Source organism: Drosophila yakuba, chromosome 3L (assembly GCF_016746365.2).
Source record: "Drosophila yakuba strain Tai18E2 chromosome 3L, Prin_Dyak_Tai18E2_2.1, whole genome shotgun sequence".
In the NCBI taxonomy this organism is placed as follows: Eukaryota; Metazoa; Arthropoda; class Insecta; order Diptera; family Drosophilidae; genus Drosophila; species Drosophila yakuba.
In genome coordinates, this window is record NC_052529.2 from 23,110,380 (window position 1) to 23,123,970 (window position 13,591).

General features: G+C 43.1%; 1 protein-coding gene across 6 annotated transcripts; it reads left to right on the forward strand.

The window, feature by feature from the left end:
* Positions 1-62: 62 nt before the first annotated feature.
* LOC6535204 (myb-like protein AA) lies at positions 63-12,501 on the forward strand. Of its 6 annotated transcripts, none has more exons than XM_039374142.1 (5): positions 63-1,342; positions 1,424-1,823; positions 3,198-4,277; positions 5,409-5,585; positions 12,328-12,501. In XM_039374142.1, the coding sequence occupies exons 2-3, from the start codon at positions 1,516-1,518 to the stop codon at positions 4,222-4,224; spliced, it is 1,335 nt and encodes a 444-aa protein (XP_039230076.1). In that variant the 5' UTR covers positions 63-1,342; positions 1,424-1,515; the 3' UTR covers positions 4,225-4,277; positions 5,409-5,585; positions 12,328-12,501. The 6 variants fall into 6 exon arrangements, with proteins under 6 accessions (XP_039230076.1, XP_039230072.1, XP_039230073.1 ...); XM_039374138.1 differs by lacking the exon at positions 5,409-5,585 and having other exon boundaries at positions 64-1,108; positions 1,174-1,342; XM_039374139.1 differs by lacking the exon at positions 5,409-5,585 and having other exon boundaries at positions 64-865; positions 933-1,342.
* The last annotated feature ends 1,090 nt before the right edge of the window (positions 12,502-13,591 follow it).

Genomic DNA, 13,591 nt, shown 5'->3' on the forward strand with positions numbered 1-13,591 from the left:
GCTCTCTTTGTGCTGCTGCGCCAATTTGCAAGAAAACTAAGTTGGTTTGCCGTGCAGTTGTAAAAATCAACGAGGAGAGCATCGGCGCACTCTCCGCAAGGAAGCTGCCAAGCCAACGAACAGCCAAGTGAGAGGTGACAAGTGAAAAGTGGCAAGTGGCAAGTGGAAGTACCAAAATATGTCGTGTCACTAGTACTAATCGCAAGTTAGCTGCCCGTTTGGCTGCAGATTTTCGTCAAAGTTCGCTATTCGTGTTGGTTTTTGTTGTTTTCGCCTCTCTCGACAGCCCGCTTAGGCAGTGTGTGTATACATATCAGCGCTTGCACACCGACAACAGGGACGGGCGCGTGTATGAGTGTGGTTAATTTTGCCGTGTTGCCGAACATCTGTATCTGTATCTGTGGCAGCCAATAGTTGTGGCAAGGCCCTCGAGCAACTCACAACACAACCCATAGCATCAGCATCCCCAATAAGTGGCAGCAACTACGTCGCATGGCAGAGCACCAACGGCCGCATTTGTTGTTAATTGAAATAAATTGAAATAAATTCCCCGACATTGCTGCTCATATTGTTAATAAAGAGTAGCCGGAGCGACGCAACAGCGAATCAGAAGCAGTAAACAAAACTGTGAGCAAAAGTGGTTTTAGTTCCATGCCAGGCGTCCTACGACTTTGTGTGCAAACGACGAAGTAAGAGAACATCTAAGGAATTCCGAGCGAATAAAGTGAATAACATTGGTATCACAAGCAATTCGTGGCAGTAACGAAAAAGAGCACAGGCGTTTATTTATAGCCCCCAGTGTGTTCCCATTAGTGATTGTGTGACGTGCTGTGCATTGCAAATGAGTTTAAGCTGCAGCCGAAAAGTATGAGGCGTCTTACCAATGCCAATCCTTGTATAGTATAATTACCTCAACTATCATCTGCTCGCAGATCCACAGTAGCAGCTGATATCCCTTGATCGTCCCATCGTATGTAAATACTTTTCCGCCGACTCAAATTCCCAGAACGCCAGTGTTTACACTATTCGATTATTGTTTAGCAAACAGCCTCTTATGCGAACTTCAACTTGTATACAAGTGAAATACATACATTAGTTGGCGGTGGAGGTGGGGTTTGGATTATTGTGTGGTTTGGTTTATGCATATTTCATTTGTTCCCTCTATTCTCCCAGACTCGGTGGAGCCCATGCTCCCAAAAATCAAATGTATTTAACTGTGTGCATATGCGATAACGAAAACAAGTACCACAACTCCTGCTGGGGTCATTGCACTCAAGGTGCGTGGGTGCGTGAACCAACACTTTTGAACGCCTAAGCACCCACCCAAGAAAGGCGCCGGAAAGTATGCAATGAACTTGGCGACCATCAAATGCAAAAGCAATTGTAACGATTTTCTCACTTCATTTCCATACTTACTTTGCAGCGCAGCATCCGGTGACACAGGACATGCGCAGTGGCCTTTTTGGTAGTTGAATTTTGGTCAACAGCGTCTGAAAGAGCTGAGAGCGGAGGACCATGGCCTTTTCCCGTCACAACATCGAGAAGCGCCGACTCATCGAGCTTGTGCGACTCAACCCTATCCTCTGGGACTGCCGCCTGCCGCACTACAAGCGCTCGGACAAGCGAAAGGCCATCAAATGGAACGAGCTGGGGCGGCTCTTCAACGTCAGTGGGGAGCGGGTGCAGCGTACGTTTACTTCGCTCCGCGAGATCTTCCGCCGGGAGCTGAACCACGAAAAGATGCTGGGCACTACGCGTTTCAAGTCCAAGTGGGAATACTACGATGCCATGGCCTTCCTCAAGGAGGTCATTCGGGAGCGCAAGTAAGAAGATATTTGACCTGCCCCAAGCTATTAGCTTATGAGATAATCCTGCTTAAAGTCAGATGCTTAGGGTATAATTACCTTTTTCCAATGTCCATTTTGGACATTTCTTTTATTCGATTAATTCGAGTTTGTGGTTTATACAACACGTTGTGATACGAAAGAAAATTAAGTTTTATTTAGAGAAAACGCGTTAGATTTCTATTGTATACATAATTTAATTATTTTTCCGAATCTAATCGCAGAAAATTGTATTAAAACAAAGTCGGAGAGTGGTTGCCACGAATTATATTTATACATATATACCTAATATGTTATTAATTTGGTCTGTACCAAAAAAACTCTTCAGATTCAGATTGAACATTTAGATTTTCACTACCATTTTTATACCCGTTACTCGTAGAGTAAAAGGGTGTACTAGATTCGTTGAAAAGTATGTAACAGGCAGAAGGAAGGGTTTCCGACCATAGTATATATATTCTTGATCAGAATCAATAGTCGAGTCGATCTGGCCATGTCTGTCTGTCCGTATGTCCGTCCGTCAGTCCGTCCGTATGAACGCTGAGATCTCAGGAACTACAAAAGCTAGAAAGTTGAGACTAAGCATACAGACTCCAGAGACATAGAAGCAGCGCAAGTTTGTCGATTCATGTTGCCACGCCCACTCTAACGCCCACAAACCGCCCAAAACTGCCACGCCCACACTTTTGAAAAATGTTTTGATATTTTTTCATTTTTGTATTAGTCTTGTAAATTTTTACCGATTTTCCAAAAAACTATTTGCCACGCCCACTCGAACGTCCACAAACCGCCCAAAGCTTCCACGCCCACACTTTTGAAAAATGTTTTGATATTTTTTCATTTTTGTATTAGACTTGTAAATTTCTATCAATTTGCCAAAAAACTTTTTGCCACGCCCACTCTAACGCCCACAAACGCCAAAAACTGTCAGTGTTGAAATTTCTTCTTCGCACATCCACTAGCTGAGTAACGCGTATCAGATAGTCGGGGAACTTGACTATAGCGTTCTCTCTGGTTTTAACTGGTTTTTATAATTAGTAAGCAGGATTATTATAGGGCGGTAAGAAAATAAATGTCTAGATAGTTTACACTGATTGTGTCCCCATCTAAATTTACATAGATTTTGCACATATACATAGTTACATATGTTATACGTACAGATTATCTTACTACTTTGAAGTCGTTTCAGGGGTCTAGAAATTTTATAACCACGTATTTATTAACTAACTATATAATAGAATCACTAAGAGGCAAGGATAAAATGTTTGCCAGTGGACCTGCAATTTAGGCTGTCTGCTACGCTTGAAACAGCCCCCTGTTCCTGAAACGGTAATAACACATGTACCTTTTTAGATCCCGCGAGCGCATCAAACACGGTACTTTGGATCACGCACCAGTGACCACAGGAAACAAGAACAACAGCATCAACAACAACAGCATCAGCATCAACAGCACCAACAACAACAACAACAACAACAACAGCGTAAGCCGCAATAGCAGCAACAACAACAGCAACGGTGCGGTCCTTGACGAATATCAATACTTTGCTCCCAGCGACCCCAACAACCCGAACAATCAGCCGCAGCCCGACCTAAAGAGTAGTCTGTCAGTGACTACTACCAGTCTAGGTCTCAAACTTAGTCAGTTGCCAGCTGCCCTGCAGCAGCAGGCCCAGCACCTCCAAGCCCTACAGTTGCAACCGGATGTGACACTGACCTCCCTGCAGAAACAGCCTTTGGCCACTTCCCTTTCCATTACCACACCCGTGCCCTTAGCACAAACCTCGCCCGCCCAGGTGTTGTCCAGCTCGCGCTCCTGCAGCTCTTCGCCTTCCATCTACATAAAGGACGAGCCGTGTTCTCCGTTAGGGGGTTGTCCGGAAGAAAGGATGACCGGAAATGGTCTAGAGGCGACGCGGAAGAAGCTGGCCACGATTCGTCCGCAGACCAAACAGCAACTTAAAGCGCGTCTGCAGCTGCCCACGCCCAAAAACTCATCCGCGTACGCTACGTCACCGCCCCATTTGATCATTAATGCCAACAACGAGCTTATTGACACCGACGCCGGGGACCTAGAGGAGGATCTGGACGACTTCGACGAGGACGACGACGTGACCGGACACTGCTCACCAATCGTCGGTCAGTCGGACATGATGGGTGCCGACGGCAGACTCTCGGTCGGAAGCATTTATATCGGAGAGGATGGCGACTGTGGAAGAGGTCTGGGTAGAGCACACACTCAAGCGCGACACGTGCCTACCTCCAGAGAGCTGCTCTACATGAAATTCGGTGAATTTCTTGCCGCCAGATTGAACACTTTGCATGAGACTGTAGCTAATGAGCTGATGAACAAGATGCTGCTGCTAATCGCAGAAAAGTGAGGAAAGCGGGAATCGATGTCAGCTCCAAAATTATGGGATTCGGAGTGGCGTAGGTAAGTACATTGAAATATTGAAAGTCAGCTTACATATTAAGTAATTAAATAAAAACAAGAGAGAATGCCGCTACTAAGCTTGTGCGATTGCAAACGAGTAATTAAAAATTGTTTTTGGCATATTGGAGAAATAGGGATAAAAAAAGAATTTCATGAAATACAAGAGAGAACGCTATAGTCGAGTTCTACGACTACTTGATATATACATTATATGGTCGGAAACGCCCCTCCTTATTAAGTAGCAAAAAATCCGTAATTCTAAAACCTTTTAGAGCAATGCGTTGTGTATGAAAGTATCAGCAATTTAATATTCTTAATTTAAATTATGAAAAAAAACTCAAAATAACTTTTACGACCTTTTTAACAACCCTATATCTTTGGCAGAAAACACCTACAATTTTATTTCCTATTAGAAGGGAGCGTTTCTGACCATATAAATATAAATAGTCGTGTAGATCTGGCCATGTCCGTCTGTATGAACGTCGGGATCTTAGGAACAACCAAAACTTTCTGTCGGTATACCAAACACATTTTGGTCTCGCCCTCTCCAGCCACACAAAACTGCCACGCCCTCACTTTGCCATTATAATCGTTAAAACAGGCAGAAAAATACGATTTGCAATGCCCACTCTGACGCCCACAAGCCAACCAAACTGTCACGCCAACATTTTAAAAAATGTAATTTTCATTTTATTATTATTTTCCCAATTTCTACCGATATTCCAGACAATTTTGAAATTTCTCGTTTGCACTCCCACTAACAGAGTAAAGGGTATCTGATAGTCGGGAAACTCGATTATAGCTTTCAGTTTGTTGGTTTTTTTTCACTATCTGCGAAACGGTTATCTAATACCGAAAAATATCGACTACTGTTTCTCTCTTGCCACGCTTACTTTAATATTTTAAGGTTACAAATTTTGTAAATAATAAGTATGTTAACACATTTACATTGTTGAGCTTGTTTCCTCTGGGGAAAAGAATGTTCTCATCAATTGCAATATGTTGCATGTTTTTTCTTTGGTGCTTGTGCCAGAAACTCTTGAACAACGTGGCTCACTGTACAAATTTATTGCTCTGACCAATTTATTCAGCAACACACACATACTTAAATTTCGAGTTTTATTTACACAGCAAATACCAGGTCCATAAAAAAGTTTTAATTTCCGGACGCTGAAGTGGGCCCCAGACATTCACACGGACTCACAGACACGCGGACTGCTAGAATGGACTGTACCACAATGGTACAGAACGATGCAAGTTTGGAGATTTGAAAGCATTTCACGCATAAATAAAATGCCTAGGACCATGGTAAATGGCAATCCCCATCCATCAACTTCCCAGAAGCCCAGAAGCGAACTCACTACGCACAATGAGCCCAAAATAGGATTTAGAGCCAAAAGGCTCCAGCTATTTCGCATACAGCTCTTAGCGTTGCCTTTTGACTTGAATTCGGACTTGGGTATGGCCACATTTACCCATTGACTGGTGTTGGTTTACAAAAAAACAAGCTATTTTTTGGTATGGGGCAGGAAAACACTCTGGGTACGCATTACAAGCCTTGAATGCTAAAGTATTGTTTTGATTAGGAATTTTAATAAGTGCTGTGTTCTCGTGATTTTCAGAGTAAATGAATAGCCAACCATCCCATGGGATGGACCTTTACATTCCTTGATGGGGATTGCAAGGAGAGAGTGGGTGCAAATTCAGACAGATCATCTCATCCGTCCTAACTTTAGTAACTGTGTGAATGGTTCAGCACTCGGCACTTTCAAGCGTCGCAGCCATGGGGCCTGTGTGTTTTGTAGTATTTATGGAGCAACGCCTTTGGTGTGTGCTCTTTGGTTGGCATTGCGGCTCTAGGCCACTTTTCTCTTTCCCAGAATTTTACGCGCGACCACCATTTCTGCATTCAAAGCCCGTTTGCCCACTCTTATCTACGATTTGGCCAAGTATCTTTACGAGCAAGGGGGGCTGTGGTTGGGAGTGACGCAGACATTCGCTGTCACAGTGGGTGGCTTGTCTGACCTTTTATGGATAGTTACAGCAAGTTTGTTGGCACTTACAACATTATAAATTTGCCATAAATTATAGTTTTATGGATTCAGCTGATGGCGCGACTCTCAAAAAAAATACTTTTGATCCAAAATGAGCAGTAGCAGCATCGCAACCAGCTGCTGAAGCTTCCATTTTCGAAGTATTATATGGGTGATCGATAAGTTTAACAAAACTGACATCTCTACCACAATGTGTTTTGCCCCCACATGCGACCGTTCCCTGCACTTTTATCTCAGCTTTGCGAATTTCGCAGTAAATACCCTTAACATTTCCTTGTCTTGATATCAGGGAGTGACTCCTAAATGGATCTGTGTCTGCGCCCAGGCTGACAGGCTGAGTCCTGACATTCAAGTGATAGCTTGCCAATTTTCACAAACACTTTTTACACTTCCACCATTCCATTTGAGTTTCCGCTTAAAAATCAATTCTGTTTTGGTTACAATGTCTGCGGAAGCTGATATACGAATTCCATGCCTGCTACAGTTCCTTCAGTAGCAACGACCCCTTCCCATCCTGCGGTATATGGCTCAGAGTAGCGCGGCAACCTAGTCAATGTGGCAAGTTTTAAATGGCAGCCCTAAAAAGTATTGCATACCCTGCGGCTCGCGTTCCCTCTTACACATAAAATGCATATGCAAGTTAATGTTTACAATAGTCGTAAAAGTTTAATGGATTTTTCAGTCACTTGCGGGGCAGGGGTGAAAACGACGGCTTAGAATCGTAACTTTCGAAATCAGTTTTTTTTTTCGAAGGGACGTACTCCATCTGTATGAAGTAATGGGCGTGAAAGCGTGTGTGTGGAGGTTGAGGAATTTGTTAAAAATGGTACGCCCATATCCCCCTACAAATTTGTATAATCAAAATGCATTTATTTGATTAATGTACAAACATCGTTCTCCAGCCGTTTTCCGAAAGATAGGGAGTAACATTTGTTGGTTTAAGTTTAAGGATTGTTTTTCTATTGACTTTAATACTTCTCTCCTCCTGAATTTTCGGGTATAAAATGATTTTAGTGTACTAATATTTTGTGGCTGGCAACGGATAAACACTTAGGTGAGCTCGCCACTGTTGGGCTTTGCGAGGTACATGTTTCCGATGAAGTGGCAAAATCAATTTATTAGGATAGAAGAGTTGACAAATTTTGAAATCGAAAACGGAACTAAACATATACATATACATTGTATATGTTGCAAGCCCGTCAAACAAATTTCTGCAGTGATTGAATGCATTTCATTCCGGTCGACTCCCCTCCATCATCTATTAAAAAGTATACGCAAAGCCATATCTTTAATCATTTGTACTGCCATGCCCAAATTAAAAAGGCGACAAAAAACGGATAGTCCGGGCCAAATCACAGATCCAATAACAACAGCATTAGCAATTTCCGCCGAAACTGCAGCTGCCTGATGCAGTCATCATGAGCATATTTACAAGTAGCGAAGCAAGTCCCGCAACTGGCAACAGAAGCTACGGCGGTCAGGAAGTGTATAATGGTGATCGAATGCTAGATACCCCATATTTATTCCATGCATAACCAATATTTCCCTCTTCTCCCAGGCCCATCATAGAATTTACATAAATAATTTATTGGCTGGCAACTTCCTCCGTCTGTCTAACGCCCGTCCCGGTCCGGAATACCCCGTTGGTCCTGGGAAATTGGTAAATCCAACTGCTCAGTGTGCGACAATGCTGGTACGTAGGGAACGTGGCCAAAAGGATGCGGAGTCGATGACAATGCCCGTACCATAGCACATGTCGATGGCTATAACTATGAGCAGTATCAATATTGACAGCCATTAATATGGCATTGTATGCAATAAGCTGAGACATTGATAGAAGACTGGAACTGAGAGGCTGGGGGGCAGTCTGGGACTGGCTCCGTCTCCTGCCAGTGCTGTATTTTTAATGAGCAACAGTGCAAGAGGCGCCTTGCTTTAGCTTCCGCTGCTGCCTGGTGCTTGGTGCCTGCTGGCTGCTGGCTGATGACTGCGAACTGCTTTCGTCTGCGATTGGAAATTTGCCAGCCGTCAGGAGAGAGCAGTTAATTTGAGAGGTAGCGGAAGACCAAGCGGAAACGTCAAGTCACTCACGACCCGCAACCCGTCTTGAATTCCGATGTCCCGGGGCTCCTTCGTATTAATGGTCGCAGGACATGTCAAAGGAACGGGAGCTGAGTCGGGCTGCGAATCTAGCTCGACGTGCGCTGACTGCAATCATAAAACTTCAGCTAGTTATTGTCCGGCCGCCTCCCCGTTTTGGCCCCACCCTTATTGCATTTGATTCTAAAGGACTATCTTGCATATCAATCGGGCATAAAATCGACGCCAGATGACGCCAGATTTCACAAAGGGAGCAGCCGAAATAATCGCTGGGATTTTATCGCAGGTTCACCTTATGCATCTGTCTATCCAGGCGGCAAGGTAATACTATAAATTAATATTTTTGATTGCCTCGTGGATTTAAAGCGAAGTTTCCCAGCCTCTGTTGCCTAAGTTTTTCTCCAAATATTATCATTACGGCTGAAACTTGTCTCTTTGACGGTGCGTTTATAATCATCGGGCTGCGCAGGTCGGAAATTTCAACTAGGCCTACAATAACTAATTAAGACACACAGGTGCCCGAAAATTGACTGATTTCAAAATAAAATAAATCAAAGAAAAGGCAACAACAAATATTTTATCATATTTTCTATAACTCTGGAGAATCTTCACTGATTTTGTTTATCTGGGTGGGCCAGCGAAAAATTAATATTTTCCCAAAAATGAAAAACAGTTTTTCAGTAACTGTGGTGCCGTTCAAAAATGTTGTTCTCTTTTTGATTGGGATAATGACACCTTTTATATTATAGTAACTCAACACATGTCTTCCTATCTTTACAATACAATATGATGATGTTAGATTTTAAGTTTCTAGTAACTGTGTGCAGTTGTATGAAACTACCAACATCTTTAGAGCGATTAAAACGAATTTATTAAAATCGTTACAGGCAGTACTTTCTTTTTACTGTGGTAATCGTCAGCCCACTGTACAGCATCTGAAATGTGAACAACGGCAATCCCAACTGACATTGACTTGAAAGATTGCTTATTCGAAGTTAAGCATTATTTGCCATAAATAAGGGAAAAAACTAATAACGCTGCCAAAACAATTTGTTCAACAATCAAAATGCTCATCAATAAAGCAGACTTTGGCTGTTTAACTCTTCAGCTCGAAAACTCGGCAATATGGCCGAAACATGTTGACAGCACACAGAGACTGTCCCTTCAGGTTGGCACCGGCTCTTAAGAAACAAGCAGCAGGGAGTGAAAAGAGAATTCTGTGGGAGGGCCACTGGTTCACTGCTTATGCATTTCCCTAATGAAATGCAAAGAAAACCAAACGAGCTACGGCCCAGAAATATTTCAGTCAAATTTGAGAAGAGCTCTTGTCGGAAATACTTGTTTTTGCCGTAGTGAGTGGTAGTTAAATATTACTTTTCTCCTGCAGCTATTTGCTTTGATTAGTATCTTACAGAAAAGAATAGGGTAGCTTGGTAGACTTACCTTTGCTTAAATATTCAAAAATTGCACTTTGTTTTCGGTTTTATTTGTTTTGAACTGACGGCTGATGAACTCAGTATATGCATTTTCAGCTAAGGGAGGAAATATTTGAGATCTTGGGTCACAACGCCGCCAAAGCCTCAAATCGGTGGCACTGTTACTTTTCCACTCTGGGGGGCAACCGCATATTCACTTTGCATATTGACACGTCTCCTGGTCGGCATGAGTAATTTATTATTTTGCAGGTCAAGTCTCAGGGCGCCAGAAGGGAAGCCCAGGCAGAACATGCTGGAAGCCTTGCATGCCAACGGCCAGTGGGACACATTACCACATCATTACGAGACCGCGGGGAACAACTTGACCTCCAAAAGGGCCAAAAGCTGCAGTTTTCCTTACCGGACAAACAGCTTCTATCGAACTACAAATGCATAAACAGGAATACTGGGGTCGGTTGAAGGATTTCAGATGCATCATAGCGTCATTAGGTCCATTTGTAATAGCCTAGACGCAACTTAATGTCCAGCCAGGGATTAACGCTGTCAGTTGTCGAAGGCCTCGCTTGGGCCCCAGAATGGACTTACCAATTATCCAAAAATACCAAAATACAAAAGCGATCCCGTAATAAGAATGCAGGGGCCTGAGGATGTGGGCGCTGCTGTTGCTGGCCAAAATGGATTGCGCTTTTGCGGTTGTGTTAAGTTGATTTCCGGCACGTCAGGCCCACGCCCTGACCTCATGCCCTCGTCTTGCGTTTTCACATAACTCTGCCTTGGGGCTTTCGAGATGTCCAACACCAATTATGCGCTCGGCTCCACTGCAGCCCATTTCTGTTCCTGTCGACGTTGTATTCATAAACAGACGCTCCCTGCTGTCAATGCCGTATTCATCCCACCCGTTTCACTCAACATCCCCATTGTCATGATGGGGATCATCATTTTCTGTCTCCTGGCAGAAGGTGTGGACCACCAACTGCCTGGATGGCCCAAACACCACCCAAAAACCCTTCCCCTTGAGGTGTGATGTAAATTATACGCTTTTGCGTTTAGCCTCCAACCTCGAAGTCTGGTCCAGCCCTAGTGAATCCCTTTCTCCGGGCTTACAGTTTGATGTTTTGCGGTTGTGTTGACGTAGCCATCGCTTCAGAAAGAGCAGCCCGGTAAAGTGGCCTCCCAAGTGCTCAGCTTTATTATTTAAAGTACGCTTTAAGGCTGGAGTTTGTCCATTATGCTTCTGACATGTTATGGTCCTGCGCTCTGCGGTTTTCAGCCAATTAATGAGAATTTTGCACTGCAAACATCGAAAGATGGACCTTGTTGCGAAAGACAAATGCCTTCTCATGAACGGCAAAATCCTAGTAGGGTTCTTCTTAATATTTATTTTTTATTTACTTTAAATAGCTAAGGTCATTTGAAAGGTACTTTTCGCATTATACTTTCAAAAGGCCTTTAAATAGTCAGGGCACAGTCAAAAGGGGGGCGAGCCTAAATAATTTTTCCAAATACAAAATATGTCCCACCCACTCGCATTCTGCACGAGGTAGTCAGTCTGAAATTTTCATTAGCTGCAATTTCTATCTGATCAAAGAGTTGGCAACCCGATCGTTTTTCACCGCAAGGTGGTTGGTGCTGGTGCAGGTGGGAAAGCCTCTTTGTCATTTGTTATGTTATTGGTTTCGACATTTTGGAAATAGCTTATTTAGCAATACGTAAAATCCACACGGTCCTTTGCCAGTTCATCCTGCTCCCTACGGGTCTCTTTTTGCCGAGGCCGCACACATGTCAAGGAGCAGGATATTCTGTTATTCCGTGCTCCTTTGCTTCCGCCTCCTTGGGTCTGCTTGTCCCTAGACATTTTTTGCTGACCTGCGTTGCTATAGACTCAAAGTTAACAACGTGTCAAGCGGTTAGAACCCCACTTCTCACTACTTCATTAGACTTTTGGCCTTATGTTCGTCGGGTGGGATGAGCGGGGTCTTCCTGACCCTGGTCCTGAGCCCGAAACAGGTTCGTTTCAATCTCTCCAATCCGCTACCCCCAAAAGTTTGAAAAGCATCAATTCAATGCCATTTCGCCATTTGCACCTAGCCTTAATCTTTCCAGTTATCATTTTCATTCTTTTTCCACTCTCATCTGTCTCCAGAATAATATTTGTTTTTCATTCTGTGCCATTTCCTCCTAGTCCTCGTTTTTATACGGCGCCTAATTGCCTGCCTTTAGCATTTTTGATAGAGGGACTGGAGCTATTCGGAGTGTGGTCAGAAACTTTTACTGCTAATATTTTCTGAGGCTTTTTAATTAGGCGAAATGGTCGTAAAAATTGATTTATTGGCCATGATGGGAATCGTTAATTGGGGGCTTTTCGATGGGGAATGGGCTATAGTGCGGAGCCATTCAACTCATTTCTGAGCTACCTAAATAATGTTCGGTTTAATATATTATTTTTTTGTCTCTTTGCAGCTCCGATTACCAAGGCGACGACATCGCATTAAGTTGCACGAATCAAGTCTGTACTATGTGCCATATAAGCAACTCTAAAGCGTAAATAGTCTATTATTAAAATCAATGGAGTAGTCTTTAAATCAAAACAGTTCATAAAATGTGACAAATAAAATTACACAATTCAGAACTCAAGGTTTCCATTTATCAATTTAATATCATTTCTTCTATTCTGGGTTCCCAGGTTTAATAGGTTGGCAGGCCGCCAGCTTTTATAGCTTGAAGTGAGTGGCAGGTCGGGAAAGTTCGACTCGCCTGGCCACTAAACAGTTGAACTTTATGCAAAATAAGGAGCTAGAGTCTTCAACCAAAAAGCGATTAAACGTCATTAGCATTATAGTACCATTCTACTTTTGCGCTTTACCGGCTTTACCTTGAACACACCTTTCTGTTTGTCCTGATCCGTGCCCGGTGAACTCCTGACCAGTCTGTCGGTCTGTCTGCTGAAGTGTCTGGATGGATGGGTAGCTATTCATCTTAATGGCGAAAACAAAAACAAAATGACGAAAAAAGTGCAGTTCCTTTTTAATTGTTATTAAAGCGATTATTATAGGAGTGTACTGCCGTTTTTTGCTTTCTTGCGTTCATGTCGTTAGCTCTGTGCTTAATTTTAGCTTCTTGGCACAGGCAGCTTATTTTCAATTTTATAATCCCGCCAACTTTTTCTATTTACCCGCACTAGTTTTGGTATCGGGCCTAAGGGTTTTAATGTAACTGGGGCGAGTTCAAAACTGTTGCAACACGTATAGAAAAGTTTTCTCACTTGTTTTGCAGATGTACCTTGGAGAAAAAGAAGTTATTGCTGGTATCAGCTTTCGTATGTCATGACCACATGTAATTTGTACTTAGCGGACGGACTTATGGACGGTAAATTGCCGACATATTTGCTATTGGACTTAAATTGATTCAGTATCTTAGAGGCGGCCTGCTGTAACACGGAATACGGAGATGTTATATGAGACTTATAATTTGCTATGTTCAAATGCCTGGAGAAGGTAATTTCACTTTGCGCAGAATACGGCGTTTTCAGTTTGCACTTTAGGCTTCCACTTATATCCATTTGGAAACTCGGACTACAGAATTCCAGCCACTTTAGCCGTACAACATCACAACGCAAACAGCCTTTGGTTGGTCTAATTTGTGTTACGATATTTCCCAACAAAGTTAAGCAGAGAAACTCATTTCGCATAATTACGGAATAGTGTTGGGGTGGGAAAGCCTGCTG

Bases quoted from the DNA above. Each gene is read 5' to 3' on its own strand.
- LOC6535204 (XM_039374142.1), top strand. From the start codon at position 1,516: ATGGCCTTTTCCCGTCACAACATCGAGAAGCGCCGACTCATCGAGCTT. The intron at 1,824-3,197 runs GTAAGAAGATAT...GTACCTTTTTAG, and splicing joins GAGGTCATTCGGGAGCGCAA to ATCCCGCGAGCGCATCAAAC.